Source organism: Nerophis ophidion, linkage group LG06 (genome assembly GCF_033978795.1).
Source record: "Nerophis ophidion isolate RoL-2023_Sa linkage group LG06, RoL_Noph_v1.0, whole genome shotgun sequence".
Taxonomy (NCBI): Eukaryota; Metazoa; Chordata; class Actinopteri; order Syngnathiformes; family Syngnathidae; genus Nerophis; species Nerophis ophidion.
Window position 1 is genome coordinate 35,219,218 of NC_084616.1, and position 16,694 is coordinate 35,235,911.

General features: G+C 38.6%; 1 protein-coding gene across 1 annotated transcript; it reads right to left on the bottom strand.

Annotated features, from left to right (window-relative positions):
• Positions 1 to 11,177: 11,177 nt before the first annotated feature.
• On the bottom strand, positions 11,178 to 15,816 carry prok1 (prokineticin 1). The gene is made up of 3 exons (XM_061902262.1): positions 15,581 to 15,816; positions 13,333 to 13,458; positions 11,178 to 11,814 (listed from the first exon to the last, which is right to left on the bottom strand). Exons 1-3 carry the CDS (start codon positions 15,653 to 15,655, stop codon positions 11,692 to 11,694), a joined length of 324 nt encoding a protein of 107 aa, XP_061758246.1. The 5' UTR covers positions 15,656 to 15,816; the 3' UTR covers positions 11,178 to 11,691.
• Between the last annotated feature and the right edge of the window lie 878 nt (positions 15,817 to 16,694).

Sequence of the window (16,694 nt, forward strand, 5' to 3'; positions counted from 1 at the left end):
GTCTGCTGAGGTGAGAGGAGCATGGCCAGAGACAGGAGCAGACCCAACCAAGCAACCAAGAGAGTCGACTCAACCCTCGACGGCCCAACAACTCTCAGCCAGTGTCTAGTCCGCATGAATGAGCGAAGATGCGTCCAAGGAGAGCGAGGTGTCCGAAACACGCTCATTCAGCCAAGACACCGTTAAGCCCGCCCGTCCCTGCACCCAGCACCAGCACCGCAGCCTTGTCTCTTCATCTGCAGTTCCTCTCCTCCAGTCCCTCCAAACTGGCAGAGACCCAGCATTTGGTCTCCATGGCCAAAAGGCTCCTGGGAGGCAGATCCAGAATCCCACAAAAAAGCACTGCAGAAGTCATGAAAGTGCCACCACTTGTCGCAGAGCCTCAAAGGTTCCCGAACCAAAAGGCAAGAAAAAGAAAACACTCATGAAAACAAGAGGGAAACACCAGAAACACATAAGGAAGACGCAAGAGCTCAGAGCTCCTGCCTCCACCAGTCAAAACAGAGGCGCCATCCAGACATGCGCTGCTATACAAACGGAAATAAATGTGCCGAATAATCAGTTGCAGCAAGGACTTTGGTAATTTTAATCATTGCTCAAACTAAATATTCGGCGCATTTATTTTCGTTTCCATAGCAGCGCACTTCTGGCAACAGGCCATTCCGGATACAAACAAGCGTGTGTGCTCTAAACATGGCAGATTCGGTAACAAACAACAAAGATGACTATTTTTGGACAAATGAGGATTCACAACTGTATATGTTTTAATCTGAATTTAGGGAGGATGAAATACTGCTTCTAGAAGCGAGCACGAAGGAAGCGTGAGATGTTGGCGCCGACGGAAGCGGTGAAAGTGAATCAAAGCTGCAACTTTTTGAACTTGAAGCCAAGCTATTTCGACATAAATAGAGTGCTTACCCATAATTAATCAGGAAAAAAGGTCCCTGACCAGCTGGACCAAACTGACAACTGTCCATCAGGTGACTCACACTTCATATTGATCATGTTCAGTGTTGGGTTAGTTACTGAAAACAGTAACTAGTTACAGTTACTTTATTTAAAAAGTAACTCAGGTACTTACACCAAAAAGTAATGCGTTACTGTGAAAAGTAGCTATTTAGTTACAATTTTTTTTTTTTTTTTTTTTTAAAGCTCCCGTTAATGCCTTTTTAGCCTTCATTTCAGTACTGTTACTGCACTGGAGAATAATACAATCCGTTGATCAACTTGACATACATTTGCACCACTGAACTCTGCTAAGCAATGTGGTCTACAAACAACACACAAAGACAAACATATGTTTCAAAGGGCCAATTTATTTAGGGCCAGAACAAATTGATACAACTATTTTAAATAACTGCAACATAACATACGTAAGTAATAAAACGCATAATAAGCGCATGTCACAACATGTCACAACATAGCTGTAAACCTGGTTTCACCCAAGGAAGGCACACATGACATGATTATGTCATGTCACTATATACAGCACACAAACTGCTAAACACACACTTCACCAGGCTTTTTTTCTCTCAAGGAATTGTGAAATAAAATCATGTCTTCAGGAGATCAACACTATACTGAAGCCCAGAACACTACGCATTTCCCCAGTTTTAGTTTAGAGAAAAAGAAAGATTGGAATGGCCCACTAGAATCCCTCTTTATGTTTGTGAATTTTATAGGCTATACATTTAGAGTGATGTGATAATCAAACACTCAAGAAGTCTAGAATGAAAGAGTATATGAGAATTGACAGAGTGTGTACCTTCAGTGCTGAATGATGAGCAGAGGCAAAGTTTGGATGGTCATCTTTAGCTTGCTTTCCATGTTTATGAGCTCACTGTCCGCTGTGTCCAGGAACTTGGAAAATGTTTCCGTGCCATTTGCCATTTGACGCCCACTATCATGCTAATTAGCTGCCTGAAATCGGGTGACTTCACTGTAGAAATAGCCTGCATGTCTTTTAGCACATACGCTGCAGTGGCTCTATCAATGTTGTCCTGGCTAGCAGTGCCACGGTTAAAATCCAGCCGCTGTTGAAGGTGGAGGTGAAGTGTGTCTCTCTTTACTAGCTTTGTTAGAAAGGTTCCCAAACTCTTTGCTACCTTAAGAGACTATTATGAGCAGTCCACCTTAAGAGCACAAGGCATTGTGGGGTGCACTTATTCATTCTAACCCAAACAGAGCACAGAGTGGTGAATACCAGTCATTTACCTTTGCTGCCTGTATATATATCTACAACTTGTGCCTTGTTTACAGCATCTAGACAATGTATTTCATGTACCAGTCCTTTATCTCTTCAAAGAGAGCATTTCGGACATTTTGTGCCTTTGAACATGTAAGCGAGCACCTTATCCTGCACGGCATGTCACAAGCACCACGTTTACGTGCCTTCTGTAGCGTACAGTGACACATTGTGGTCTAGTTAAGACATTTAAGTTCAGTTAAATGTTGGGATGATGCTATTTGAGTGTTTGGTTTGATGCTATCCTGTAGTGTGTATGGCAGGGCTTACTGTTTACTGGCGAAGCTAATGTGTACTAAATGCCAATTATTACCGGTATATGCTATATTTTGTATCCATGATATATTATTGCACTAAGGTGATATGTACTATTACTACGTATTCTATACTAATTGGTTATGATGTTCTTATCTGTTTACTGCAGAACCACTAATACTTACCAGTGTTGTACCATTCAGCCAATCCAATGTAACCTGCCATGCCTGTCAACCTGCCTACTAAACAAGTAAACTGCCATATGCCAAACGAACTGTCCTTTCCATTGTGTCCTGACCGATGCCCCGGGGGCGAATGAGACTACCTTTATAGAACCATACAGTCCTTTATAACTCTCCACAACAAGCTTTGTCGAACAAGCTTTGTCGAAGCGTGTTGCTTTTGTTGGTGTTTCAGCAGATTTGAATTGCTGTTTCGGGCAGTAGATGGGATCCAAGACACAACTTCCATTCAACTAAAATATCTCCATGTACAAGCTTTGTCGAAGCGTGTTGCTTTTGTTGGTGTTTCAGCAGATTTGAATTGCTGTTTCGGGCAGTAGATGGGATCCAAGACACAACTTCCATTCAACTAAAATATCTCCATGTTAAGGAACTCGACTGCGGCTGCGCCATGATGTCTTGTTAGTAAATACAGTTTGAGAACCACGGTCATACTTTATATTACGGTAGTTAATTATCTCTAATTCATATATTAATAACACCTGTTTTAGTTTTAAAAGCTTTAGATTAGCTTGCCAGAAGATTTCCACACATTCACGTTCTGTCTGCTTTCCTTGCACTTTTAAGACCTTTCAGCATGTCACTTCCATTCAAAGGTTGAAATAGCGTTTCTGCAATCAGTTAATGCCATCTTTTGTTGTATCAGTGTTTGTCCTTTCAAGCCGTTATCTAGATTAAAGCTTCACAGGAAGTCGACCTCGGCTGTGGCATCTGTTCAGGGATCCGCTCGATATTTTATTTTTAGTCGACTTTTTTTCTCGGGTGAAAATCTTCTACAAATGATGAAATATCTCCCAAGAGCAGGCGGGTGAACTGACAGGACTGAGTGGCATATCGGAGCAACAATGAGGTGAAGATGAAGATAAAATGAGATGGTGCTGAGTAATGTTTTTAGCTTCAGATCGTTTGTTTGACTACAATTGAAGTCATTTTCCTTTTTGTGATGTGCTAGAAAACAAAGTAATAAGTGACGTTTGATAGAATATGCAGTGGTGAACTGCACTGCATACTCTAGAGCAGGCCTGGGCAATTATTTTGACTCGGGGGCCACATTTAGAGAACAAAATTTGTCTGGGGACCGGTATATCTATTTTTATGAAAACTTCAAATAATGTCTGATTGAATGCTAAAAACGTTATGACAGACCGACTTAAAAAAACATAAAGGAATTTTACATTTTTATATGAAGGATAAAACACTGAATATTGACAAAATATGAACGTCACACCCCCTTTCGATCGACACATTTCACAATCAAGTGAAACGCAACAAAAATGCAACAAACAGTGAAATATCAACGTAAGGGGTACAAAATAAACCCACCTACAATCTGATATATCTGATACATCACTAAGCTTTACAACTTTGTTGTGAAAATCTCCTTCCGCTTCTGTGGAAACGCTCCCCACCCACACTGCTTGGTGCCTCGTCTGAGATGCTGTGATTTATATTACCATAGTAATTAATTAGATGACCATAGTAACTAATTACAAACCCCATTTCCATATGAGTTGGGAAATTGTGTTAGATGTTAAATATAAACGGAATACAATGATTTGCAAATCATTTTCAACCCACATTTAGTTGAATATGCTACAGAGACAACATATGTGATGTTTAAACTGAAAAACATTTTTTTTTTGCAAATAATCATTGTCTTTAGAATATGATGCCAGCAACACGTGACAAAGAAGTTGGGAAAGGTGTCAATAAATACTGATAAAGTTGAGGAATACTCATAAAACACTTATTTGGAACATCCCACAGGTGTGCAGGCTAATTGCGAATAGGTGGGTGCCATGATTGGGTATAAAAGCAGCTTCCGTAAAATGCTCAGTCATTCACAAACAAGGACTGGGAAACGGTCACCACTTTTTGAACAAATGTGTGAGCAAATAGTCAAACAGTTTAAAAACAATATTTCTCAACGGGCTATTGCAAGGAATTTAGGGAATTTCACCATCTATGGTCCGTTATACCATCAAAAGGTTCAGAGAATCTGGAAAAATCACTGGACGTAAGCGATGATATAACAGACCTTCGTTCCCTCAGGCGGTACTGCATCAAAAAGCGACATCAATGTGTAAAGGATATCACCACATGGGCTCAGGAACACTTCAGAAAACCGCTGTCAGTAACTACAGTTTGTTGCTACATCTGTAAGTGCAAGTTAAAAATACTATGCAAAGCCAAAGTCATTTAGCAATGACACCCAGAAACACCGCCAGCTTCGCTGGGCCCGAGCTCAGCTAAGATGGACTGATGCAAAGTGGAAAAGTGTTTTGTGGTCTGACGAGTCCACATTTCAAATTGTTTTTTGGAAACGGTGAAAGTTGTGTCCTCCGGACCAAAGAGGAAAATAACCATCCGGACTGTTCTAGGTGCAAAGTTGAAAAGCCAGCATCTGTGATGGTATAGGGGTGTACTAATAGCCAAGGCATGGGTAACTTACACATCTGTGAAGGCACCATTAATGCTGAAAGGTACATACGGCTTTTGGAGCAACATATGAGCAACGCTATCATGGACGCCATTGCTTATTTCAGCAATACAATGAATGCCAAGTCACTTGTTACAATAGCATGGATTCATAGTAAAACAGTGCGGGTACTAGACTGGCTTGCCTGTAGTCCAGACCTGTCTCCCATTGAGAATGTGTGGTGCATTATGAAGCCTAAAATACCACAACGGAGACCCCAGACTGTTGAACAACTTAAACTGTACATAAAACAAGAATGGGAAAGAATTCCACCTGAAAAGCTTAAAAAAATTCTCTCCTCAGTTCCCAAAGGTTTATTTAGTGTTGTTAAAAGAAAAGGTGATTAACACAGTGGTGAACATACCCTTTCCCAACTACTTTGGCACGTGTTGCAGCCATGAAATTCTAAGTTAATTATCATTTGCACAAAAAAAAGTTTATGAGTTTGAACATCAAATATCTTGTCTTTGTACTGCATTCAATTGAATATGGGTTGAAATGGATTGACAAATCATTGTATTCCGTTTATATTTACATCCAACACAATTTCCCAACTCATATGGAAACGGGGTTTGTAGATGACCATTGTAACTGGTATATCATACATATGTGCAGATTCCAACCATTGAAATAGTTTGCATCGTGAAGACTTACGGTCATTAGAAAACATCACTGAACATCATGATGGCAGCTACACTTTACATCTTAAGGATCTAAAAAAATTATTTGGTAATGTTCGGCGGGCCAAATTGAAAAGCCGCATGTGGACCCCGGGCCTTAATTTGCCCAGGTCTGCTCTAGAGAGCTGTGGCTTCCTTTCATGCAGGTTGCGTGTGGCCCTGAACAAAATTTTGTTTGTGGCCACATTTTGGTCTGTAATATCACCTATGTAATAATATCTTTCTCACTGGCACTCATCGAGGGCGGACACTCCCCTTTCCTCTCCCTTATCTCTCCTGCTTGCTTCCTTGTCTTCTCTTCTGTTAACTTTCTTGCTGCCTCTTTTTGCACTGCTCTCCAAATCTATACATTGGAACTATTTAACTGGCCTCAACGAAATTGACATTGTGTATTTGTTTCGTAGGCTATAGTGCTGCATGAGTCCTCCCAGTGTGAAACACAAGCAGATGCAGGGCCAGTGGGAGAAATGCTCTTACACGCCCAGGTGAAGATTGTATGTTTTACAGGTTTGCAGCTAACGTAAACACGCCCCATTGCTTTTATTTGGGGGGAGTTGACGTCAAAGAAGTCTATTTGTGTTTGCCCTGGGTTCGGAATAAGGGGAAAATACGCGCCATGTGCAATGCAGTGAGATCATGACTCACCTCTATGTACTGGTTGGCTTAGCCTCCAAACCAGGCGTTTATATTGTAGATTTCATTGGCTGGGCCAACCATCCAGACTCAATGAAGGGTTTGCAGGCAGTAAGGGTGCACACACTTGGACCATTTATGGCGGGATAGCAGCTGCAGCAGACTTTGCGGAACATTTAAAAAATAAATATTTAGTTTGTTGTTGGGTGTTGCTGCAATTGTACAGCTTTTCTGTCTTTCACCTACAGCAGTGTTTTTTAAACAGTGCCGTGGCACACTAGTGTAATGTGAGATATTTTTTGGTGTGCCGTGGGAGGTTATGTAATTTTACCTAATCCATCCATCCATTTTCTACCGCTTATTCCCTTTTGGGGTGGGTTAAAAATATTTTTGTAAACCAGTAATTATAACCCGCAAATGTGCCGTTGTTGAGTGTCTGTGCTGTCTAGAGCTCGGCAGAGTAACCATGTAATACTCTTCCATATCAGTAGGTGGCAGCAGGTAGCTAATTCCTTTGTAGATGTCGGGAACTAGACGATGGTTTGCAGGTAAAAAGGTATCTAACGCTTAAATCAAAAATTAAACAAAAGGTGAGTGCGGCTAAGAAAAGGCATTGAAGCTGAGGGATGGCTATGCAAAACAAAGCTAAAACAAAATCTGGCTGCAAAGTAAGCAAAAACAGAATTCTGGACGACAGCAAAGACTTACAGCGTGTGGAATAGCCGGCGTTCACAAAGTACATCCGTACATGCCATGACAGTCAACACTAAAATATGAGCGCAAGACAAGAACTAAAACACTACGCACAGGGAAACACCAAAAATTCATAATAAGTCACCGCATGATGTTACAGGTCGTGACAGTACACCCTTAAGACAAAAACTTTAATGATGCATGGTTAGTTATGGTTTGAATTCATATCCAACAATTCGAGAACGACTTTTTACTGTCAATATCGGCTGCTGAGTTTCATTTTTTAATGTTGTCTGATGGTGGTGTGCTTCGGGATATTTTCAATGCAAAAAATGTGCCTTGGGTCAGAAAAGGTTGAAAAACACTGACCTACAAGGTGCAAAAGTCGGATTGAACCAGGTGATTTTGTAGATTACCAAAACGGTCCATCACAGATACCGCAACTTCAGAATGGGTAATGCACCGACCGAGTTTACTGATTTTTGGGGTCAACACTTGACTTTATGAATGTGTCCCCATAAGGTCGTGAATAACAGAAACACATACACACACACACACCAATCCCTAGTGTTCATCGTTATAGCTCAAGGGAGAGAAAAATCTCTCCCTTGAGCACTAATGATGACACCAATCCAAGCTTGGCAGTATTGACACAGACAGGAGTGGAGGGCCAACAGCAGGTTACCATCACACGGCGGTAGCTATGAAAGGAGGCTTTTGAATCCAACGGCGCACACTTTCAGCCCGCATACGTAAAGCAGATGTCAGTCTCATTTCAACAGACAAGGGGGAAAGTCATCATGACTTAGCTCCTTATTCGGGGATTTTTGGTTACCTCAGCAGTGTCATGCTGAGGTGGATGATTTCTGACTATTTTACCTTGTGTTAGGATGTGTGGATTTATATTACTGCTGTCAAAAATCAGATCAGTCATTTTTGAATTTGCATTCACAACAATTGATCACAGTTTCTACAAAAATATTGATTAAAGGCGACATAAGATCATTTCTTTCTGAATTATAATTGTAGTTACAATGTTAGATATTTTTGTCAAACAATGCCAAAGTGTCAAACAATAAGGTTCATGCATTTGGCTGGAGCTTGCACGCAGTTTTGAATGCCTCTGACGGCTGGGATTGGCAGTCTTTTTTTAACAGTGGGCATCACAGTGAGGTGGATATACTTATGTGGGCATTTCTAATAAATGCTGTCAACCAGCCCTTCCCCCCTCTGCTCCAAGCTTTGAGACGGTTGGCCGATGCCTGGAGCCTTCTGTGTTTCTCCTTCTTGTTTCTTGCCCTCCCACCTGCACTGATATCTGTGAAATAAATACTTCAAATTTAATCTGTTAGTGATATTTTACACGGTGCTGTTTTGTCTACAAAGTTTAATTACTTGCTAAACTCCAACAACAAAGACAACGCCATTCTGACATTTCAATTTGGTTTAAACCCAACAGAAAAAGTAAGAAAAAAATATTGTTTTTATCTAATCTTGGCAGGTAATAACACTGACGTGTGGCATGCGGTGACATAGATGCTGGTAAAAGCAACTTTTACCAGCCAGCTTTAACCATTGTGTGATATAGAGGGTGTATTGATTGATTGACTGAAACTTTTATTAGTAAATTGCACAGTTCAGTACATATTCCGTACAATTGACCACTAAATGGTAACACCCGAATAAGTTTTTCAACTTGTTTAAGTCGGGGTCCACGTAAATCAACTCATGTACCTATTGTTGTGACCAGTGATCTATACAATGCCTATGAAGTTGATTTTTGACTATATCTGGAAATAATTATAGAGGTGATGTTTGTCTTCAAGATATACATTGTATATATATTTAAACAGTGTACATTTTCAAAAGATCAATTCTGACACTTTTGAATAAGGTGTGGCATGGTTTCATTTGTGATTAAAGTCTACATACCCAATATTAAGTATCCAAACAACAATTAGGTGTTTTATATATATATATATATATATATATATATACATATTTAAATATAGATGTATACATATAGATTACAATCCTAATATTTCTTCTTCAATCACCTGTATATATATATATATATATATATATATATATATATATATATATATATATATATATATATATATATATATTAATAGAAATACAATGATTTTCGAATCATTTTCAACCCATATTCAGTTGAATATGCTACAAAGACAACATTTTTGATGTTCAAACTGATAAAAAAAAATGTTTTGGCAAATAATCATTAACTTTAGTTTTGGCAAATAATCATTAACTTTAGAATGTGATGCCAGCAACACGTGACAAGGACGTTGGGAAAGGTGGCAATCAATACCGATAAAGTTCAGGAATGCTCATCAAACACTTATTTGGAGCATCCCACAGGTGTGCAGGCTAATTGGGAACAGGTGGGTGCCATGATTGGGTATAAAAGCAGCTTCCATGAAATGCTAAGTATTTCACAAAGAAGGATGGGGTGAGGGTCACCACTTTGTAAGAAAATTGTCAAACGGTTTTAGAATAACACTTCTCAACGAGTTAATGCAAGGAATTTAGAGATTTTACCATCTACGGTCCGTAAAATCATCAAAAGGTTCAGAGAATCTGGAAAAATCACTGCACGTAAGCGATGATATTACAGACCTTTGATGCCTCAGTCGGTACTGCATCAAAAACTGACCTCAGTGTGTAATGGATATCACCACATGGGCTCAGGACCACTTCATGAAACCACTGTCAGTAACTACAGTTGGTCGCTACATCTGTAAGTTCAAGTTAAAACTCTACGATGCAAAGCCAAACCCATTTATTAACAACACCCTGAAAAGCCGCCGGCTTGGCTGTGCCCGAGATCCTCTATGATGGACTGATGCAAAGTGGAAAGGTGTTCTGTGTTCTGACGAAGTCCACATTTCAAGTTATATTTGGAAACACAGGACGGGGGGCATCCAGAACAAAGACGAAAATAACCATTCTGATTGTTATAGGCGCAAAGTTGAAAAGCCAGCATCTGTGATGGTATGGGGTAACTTACACATCTGTGAAGACACCATTGATGCTGAAAGGTCCATACAGGTTTTGGAACAACATATGTTGTCATCCCAGCAACGTTATCATGGACGCCCCTGCTTATTTCAGCAAGACAATGCCAAACCACGTGTTACAACAGCGTGGCTTTGTAGTAAAAGAGTGCGGGTACATTCCTGGCCCGCCTGCAGTCCAGACCTGTCTCCCATGGAAATTGTGTGGCGCATTATGAAGCGTAAAATATGACAGTGGAGACGCCGGACTGTTGAACGACTGAAGCTCTACATAAAACAAGAATGGGAAAGAATTCCACTTTCAAAGCTTCAACAATTAGTTTCCTCAGTTCCCAAACGTTTATTGAGTGTTGTTAAAAGAAAAGGTGATGTAACACAGTGGTGAACATGCCCTTTCCCAACTACTTTGGCACGTGTTGCAGCCATTAAATTCTAAGTTAATTATTATTTGCAAAAAAAAAAAGGTTATGAGTTTGAACATCAAATATCTTGTCTTTGTAGTGCATTCAATTGAATATGGGTTGAAAAGGATTTGCAAATCATTGTATCCCGTTTATATTTACATCTAACACAATTTCCCAACTCATATGGAAACGGGGTTTATATATATATATGAATATATATATATATACATATATATATATATATATATATATACACGTGTGTGTGTGTGTGTGTGTGTGTGTGTGTGTGTGTGTGTGTTTACAGCATATACCGTATATATGTATGTATGTTGAGAGAGAGAGAGATAGAAAGCAGGCGATAATTGGAAAGGTAATATTATTTCCGAAATGTGACAACTCATTATATATGACAAGATCTTTAAAGATATGGAGTGCATAATAAAACTGAAAGAATGATCATTTATTAACAAGTATATTACACAACACAGCAGCAACAGAACCAATGCTGTGATAGACGTGAGTCGCAAACGGTTCATTCAGCATTTATTAAGTTAGTGTAAACAAATCTACTGTTCGACTTTCACACTAACGGATAATTAGTGCAAGAAAAATAAGCAAATATTTGGGGAGTTATAGACGCCACACCTGGCTATTTTGTAGGTTGGAAGATTGTTTATAGATATAATGATACAACGTAAATTGAGCGTGACTACTTTACAGTTTTTTCAAATTTGCAAATGATCAATTGAGCATGGAAATCAAACAGCAAATACATTTATGGTTCACAAAATCATCGAACAATCATCCTGTTTAGTACAAAGTGCATTACGTCCTCCATGGCTCGTTTGTTGTACTTCTTAATCCCTCCCTGATGTGTGCGTGAATACATTCAACACAGTATTGCGCAACTGAATTACGTGAGGAAACACAAGAATACAAGAGGAAACATGTGTTGTTGCGACGCAAACTGTGCAAGTCTTTACAGTGAAATGTCGGCCATGATTTGCACGCATGGCCGTTTATTTGAAGTCCATGTTTTTGTAGTCGTCAGTGCATCTGTACTTGTTTGCAGAGACTCTGGTGCACACCAATTGCGGCAAACAGGGACAGGTGTGGTGCTGCCTCTTTCCTGCGTAAGGTACCTGAACGTGGTGAGAAGAGGAGGGTCAGTGTGACATAATTCTTCACTTTATATACAACTCATTAAAACTCCTCTTATTGGGCCACATTCAACAATAAGTTCCTGACTTTTCTTCTTATCTTTCTGCCTAAGTGATTTCCTAAGAGGAGCCCATTCAAATTTAGGACGTGTTCTTAAATGCCCAAATTGTTCCCACCTGCTGTTCTTAAGTTGCTGAAAGCCAAATGGTTAGCACATGCGTGTCTATTATAATTTGCATATAAACATGCCCTTATTTCCCCAATATGCATACGTAAACACCCTTATTTCCGTAATTTGCATAGGTAAACACCCTTAATTCCCCAAAATAAGGGCACAGCCGAAGATCAAACACACAGAGAACACATCCATTTATCTATCTATCTATACATCTATCCATCCATCTATCTATCTATCTATCTATCTATCTATCTATCTATCCATCTATGATATCAATGTAATACTAGACAATCGAAGTAAGGGAATTTGTCACACTTAAGAACAAATTGGCCACGCTAAGAGTGCTCTGGAGCACTTGTAGATTTTGTTCTTACCTACGAATAAATCCCAGCTAAGAAAACATTGGTGAATACAAAAATCTCCTTAAAAACTTTGCAAGCGGGCCTAAGAACAAAATGTGTTCTTAAGAACGATCACTGAATGGTGCCCAATAAGTCCTAATTCAGAGGTGGAAGTAATCTGGGCAAATATTTGAGGATCATCTAAACCAGTGGTTCTCAATCTTTTCTCAGTGATATGCCCCCCCGTGAACATTTTTTAAATTCAAGAACTCCCTAATCAGAGCAAAGCGTTTTTGGTTGAAAAAAAGAGATGAAGAAGTAAAATACAGCACTATGTCATCAGTTTCTGATTTATTAAATTGTATAACAGTGCAAAATCTTGCTCATTTGTAGTAGTCTTTCTTGAACTATTTGGAAAAATAGATATAAAAATAATTGAAAACGTATTGAAAAATAAACAAGTGAGTCAATTATAAATAAAGATTTCTACACATGGAAGTAATCATCAACTTAAAGTGTCCTCTTTGGGGATTGTAACAGAGATCAATCTGGATTCATCAACTTAATTCTAAACATCAATATTTATGGAATATGTCCACAAAAAATCTAGCTGTCAACACTGAATATTGCATTGTTGCATTTCTTTTCACAGTTTATGAACTTACAACCATGTTTTGTTGAAGTATTATTCAATAAATATATTTATAAAGGATTTTTGAATTGTTGCTATTTTTACAATATTTTTTTTTAAATCTCACGTACCCCTTGGCATACCTTCAAGTACCCCCAGGGGTACGCGTACCCCCATTTGAGAACCACTGATCTAAATGATGTGTGGCCCTGCTGCACGGTGTAGAAGATCAATAGCTTGTGACGTTATCAGCAGCATTTTTAAAGACTTCTGTCAGCTTCCTAGTACTAGCCAGAGAGAATTATAGAGCGTAATGCAGTGAGGATTAAATATCTCATTTGTTGTGCACCTTGTGGCTCAGCGGATGGCATTCATCCCCTTCCATGCCTCTGGGGACGCATATCCTCAGACCCCTCAGCCATAGACTGACTGCACAGCACGTACCAAAATCACACTGTATGTCTCTCTGACAAGCCTGCAGGAGAAAGAGTCAACCAGATTTAAAGAACAGTCAGATGAGACGTTATTGATGCCAATAAATCCATACTGTGTTAGCACAAATGACCATATAACCTGCTTTGGTTGAATTGTATTTTTGCTTCCATGCACCCACGTACATTTGTCCTGTCAAGTCATCTCCTTAATCTATTTATGAATGAGTATCAATCACAGGAATGATATAATTTCCACTTGTGTTTCCAGTGGACGTGAATGAGGAGGCGGAGGAGGAGGATGTGGTCTTCATGCTGTCATGTGTAATTACATTCGACTTCATTTATCAAGAAAAGTGACTGTGCTTTTTGGATTTATTGCACATTCAAGTGTATGCATTTTGATTGTATTGATACTGAAGCTCAGAAGCTCACATGAATACAGTAAAAAAAATGGCATTGTTAAATCATAGCAAACTGATGGATAATAATTGCTTTCCTTTACAGTACACTGCAAATTAGTTGCCACTCATCAAGATAAAAAAAAAAATCTAGACTTTTCCCCTGTTTTAAGAGCTATTTTCTTATTTTTAATCAATGACCTATTATCATATTTTTAATTTTAGCATGAATAATTTTTTTCTAGTTTAAACATGTTAAAATTAAGAAAAAAAACTATTCAAATTAAAATATTTTGGTTTTCCCCACATATAAATCTTGTTTAAAGATTCTGTAAAATCCCATGGATACTTAATTTAAGAATTTCAAGATGAATAATTTTTGTTTTCAGAATAAAAAACGTATTTCTATCTTAAAAGTTCTGCTAATGTATAGATATACAAATCTCAATGTAAGCTGTTCTATGAAGTAAAATTAACTGGCTGCATGTACGGATCATTTCACTAATAATAATAATAATAATAATATGGTAATTTTAATAATAATACTTACTTACTAATGTTAGTGTTTTTATCTTATATTTTGTCAGCTCTTTTTTGCAGTGTAACATTTACAGTAATCTACTGTGAAATAACTTTAGAGCAATTTACTGTAACTGCAGAGATGTTATTTAACAGTTAGTTACAATAAAGTTACAACTAAATGCTGCAACTTTACATTTGTTCTTTTATAATTAAATATAATAGAATTACAAGTATATCCCCGGGCTCGGGGTCTTTACGCGTGTAGTCTGCATGTAACTGCATGGGTACTCCGGCTTCCTCCCACTTCCAAAGACATGCACCTAGAGATAGGTTGACTGGCAACACTGAATTGGCCCTAGTGTGTGAATATGAGTGTGAATGTTGTCTGTCTATCTGTGTTGGTCCTGCGATGAGGTGGTGACTTGTCCAGGGTGTACATAGCCTTCCGCCCGAATGCAGCTGGGATAGGCTCTAGTGCCCTCTTACCCAGAGAGAGACAAGCGGTAGAAAATGGAAGGATGGATGCTGTAACTTCAAAATGAATTTGTTTTTTTTTTGATTACTTTCTTATTTTAACAGCATAAGAGTGTACAACGTAGTCTATGGAACCCTTTAAGAGGCCAATCAGTTTGAATTTACCGTAATTTGTTGTGATATTACAGAGGACCATCATTACAGCATTTCACTGTGAAATAGAAGGGAATTGTTCTAAAATATGAGGCCGTCGTAATTTGTACAGTCATTCGATGTAATGCGACATTACATTTTGATTACCGTATTTTACTATGAAAAAATAGTGGTAAATCCTGTGAATTCCTGGTATCTTTTGTTTTTACAGTGTATATGATCAACAGGTAGATATGTTTCAAGAATATATAACCATTTGCAAATTCATCAATGTAAAAAACAATTGTAATTGATGTATATTTTTGCTTTTTTTTTCATTTATTTTGATTTAATTTGCATACAGACAAGGAAAACTTAAGGTAGTTTGTCAAGAGGTGTGACGCTTGATTCTTTGCAATTTTGCTGAAGTTAAATCCAAAAACAGATCCTAACAAAATAATTATAATTATGATATGTTTGGGGGGTACTTTTGACCTACGGGTCCTTTCTGAATGGGCTACAATCACCTCATTTTAAAATACCTGAAAATGACCCATACAAATAACACTAAAAATATGTTTTAAAAATATATGTTTAAAAAAACAGCTATTAGAATAAACAGAAGGTTGTCACTCACTCCTGTGATGACAGCTGCATTGGACCAGCTCAGAGACATGAGGACGAAGGACAGCAGCACTGCTCTGAAGCTCATGACGGTCTACCAGGGCAACCCGCAGCACTCTCAGCACAGGACAACGGTGGTCTTCCCTTTACCTCAGGATGGATCCTTTGCACCCCTGCTGCTCATGAAGCTCTCCAGAAGTCAGCAGAGTGGGAAGTAACTCAGGCTCCTCTCTTTATCCACCTCCTCCACTCACCCGATTCACCCCACGTCCAACTCCCACCCCTCTGTGTGTGAGATATCCCCACGCTTGTCTCATCACACGCTTACATTAATCTACATGAGGACAGAGGTTCCTCTACTTGTTGATCTATCTTCACCTCTGACATGAATTTTGACGCATCTCTTTCTGTGACTCGAGTGATTGACAAAAATAGCACAAATATGGAAACCTCAACATGGGATGATGTTCGTGTCGTCCCTGATGAGTCAGACACTCCTGGGAGCCAATGGGGCACAGGTGTGATGAAAACATGACATTTTGCGGTCACGACAGGACACAATGATTCCTTACCTGGAATGAGCCTGAATATCAAGACACACTTTTTGAAATACTATTATATTGTTGGAATGTTTATATTGGAATGAATGCAACCAAGGATGCCCTTTGTTTCCCATTCCAACATATACTCTGTACATAGACAATGATTATTTTCACCGTCTATATCAGGGGTCACCAACGCGGTGCCCGCAGGCACCAGGTAGCCCGTAAAGACCAGATGAGAAGCCCGCTGTCCTGTTCTAAAAATAGCTCAAATAGCAGCACTTACCAGTGAGCTGCCTCTATTTTTTAAATTGTACTTATTTACTAGCAAGTTGGCCTCGCTTTTCACGACATTTTTAATTCTAAGAGAGACAAAACTCAAATAGAATTTGAAAATCCAAGAAAATATTTTAAAGACTTGGTCTTCACTTGTTTAAATATATATATATATTTTTTTACTTTGCTTCTTATAACTTTCAGAAAGACAATTTTAGAGAAAAAATACAACCTTAAAAATAATTTTTGGATTTTTAAACACATATATACATTTTTACCTTTTAAATTTCTTCCTCTTCTTTCCTGACA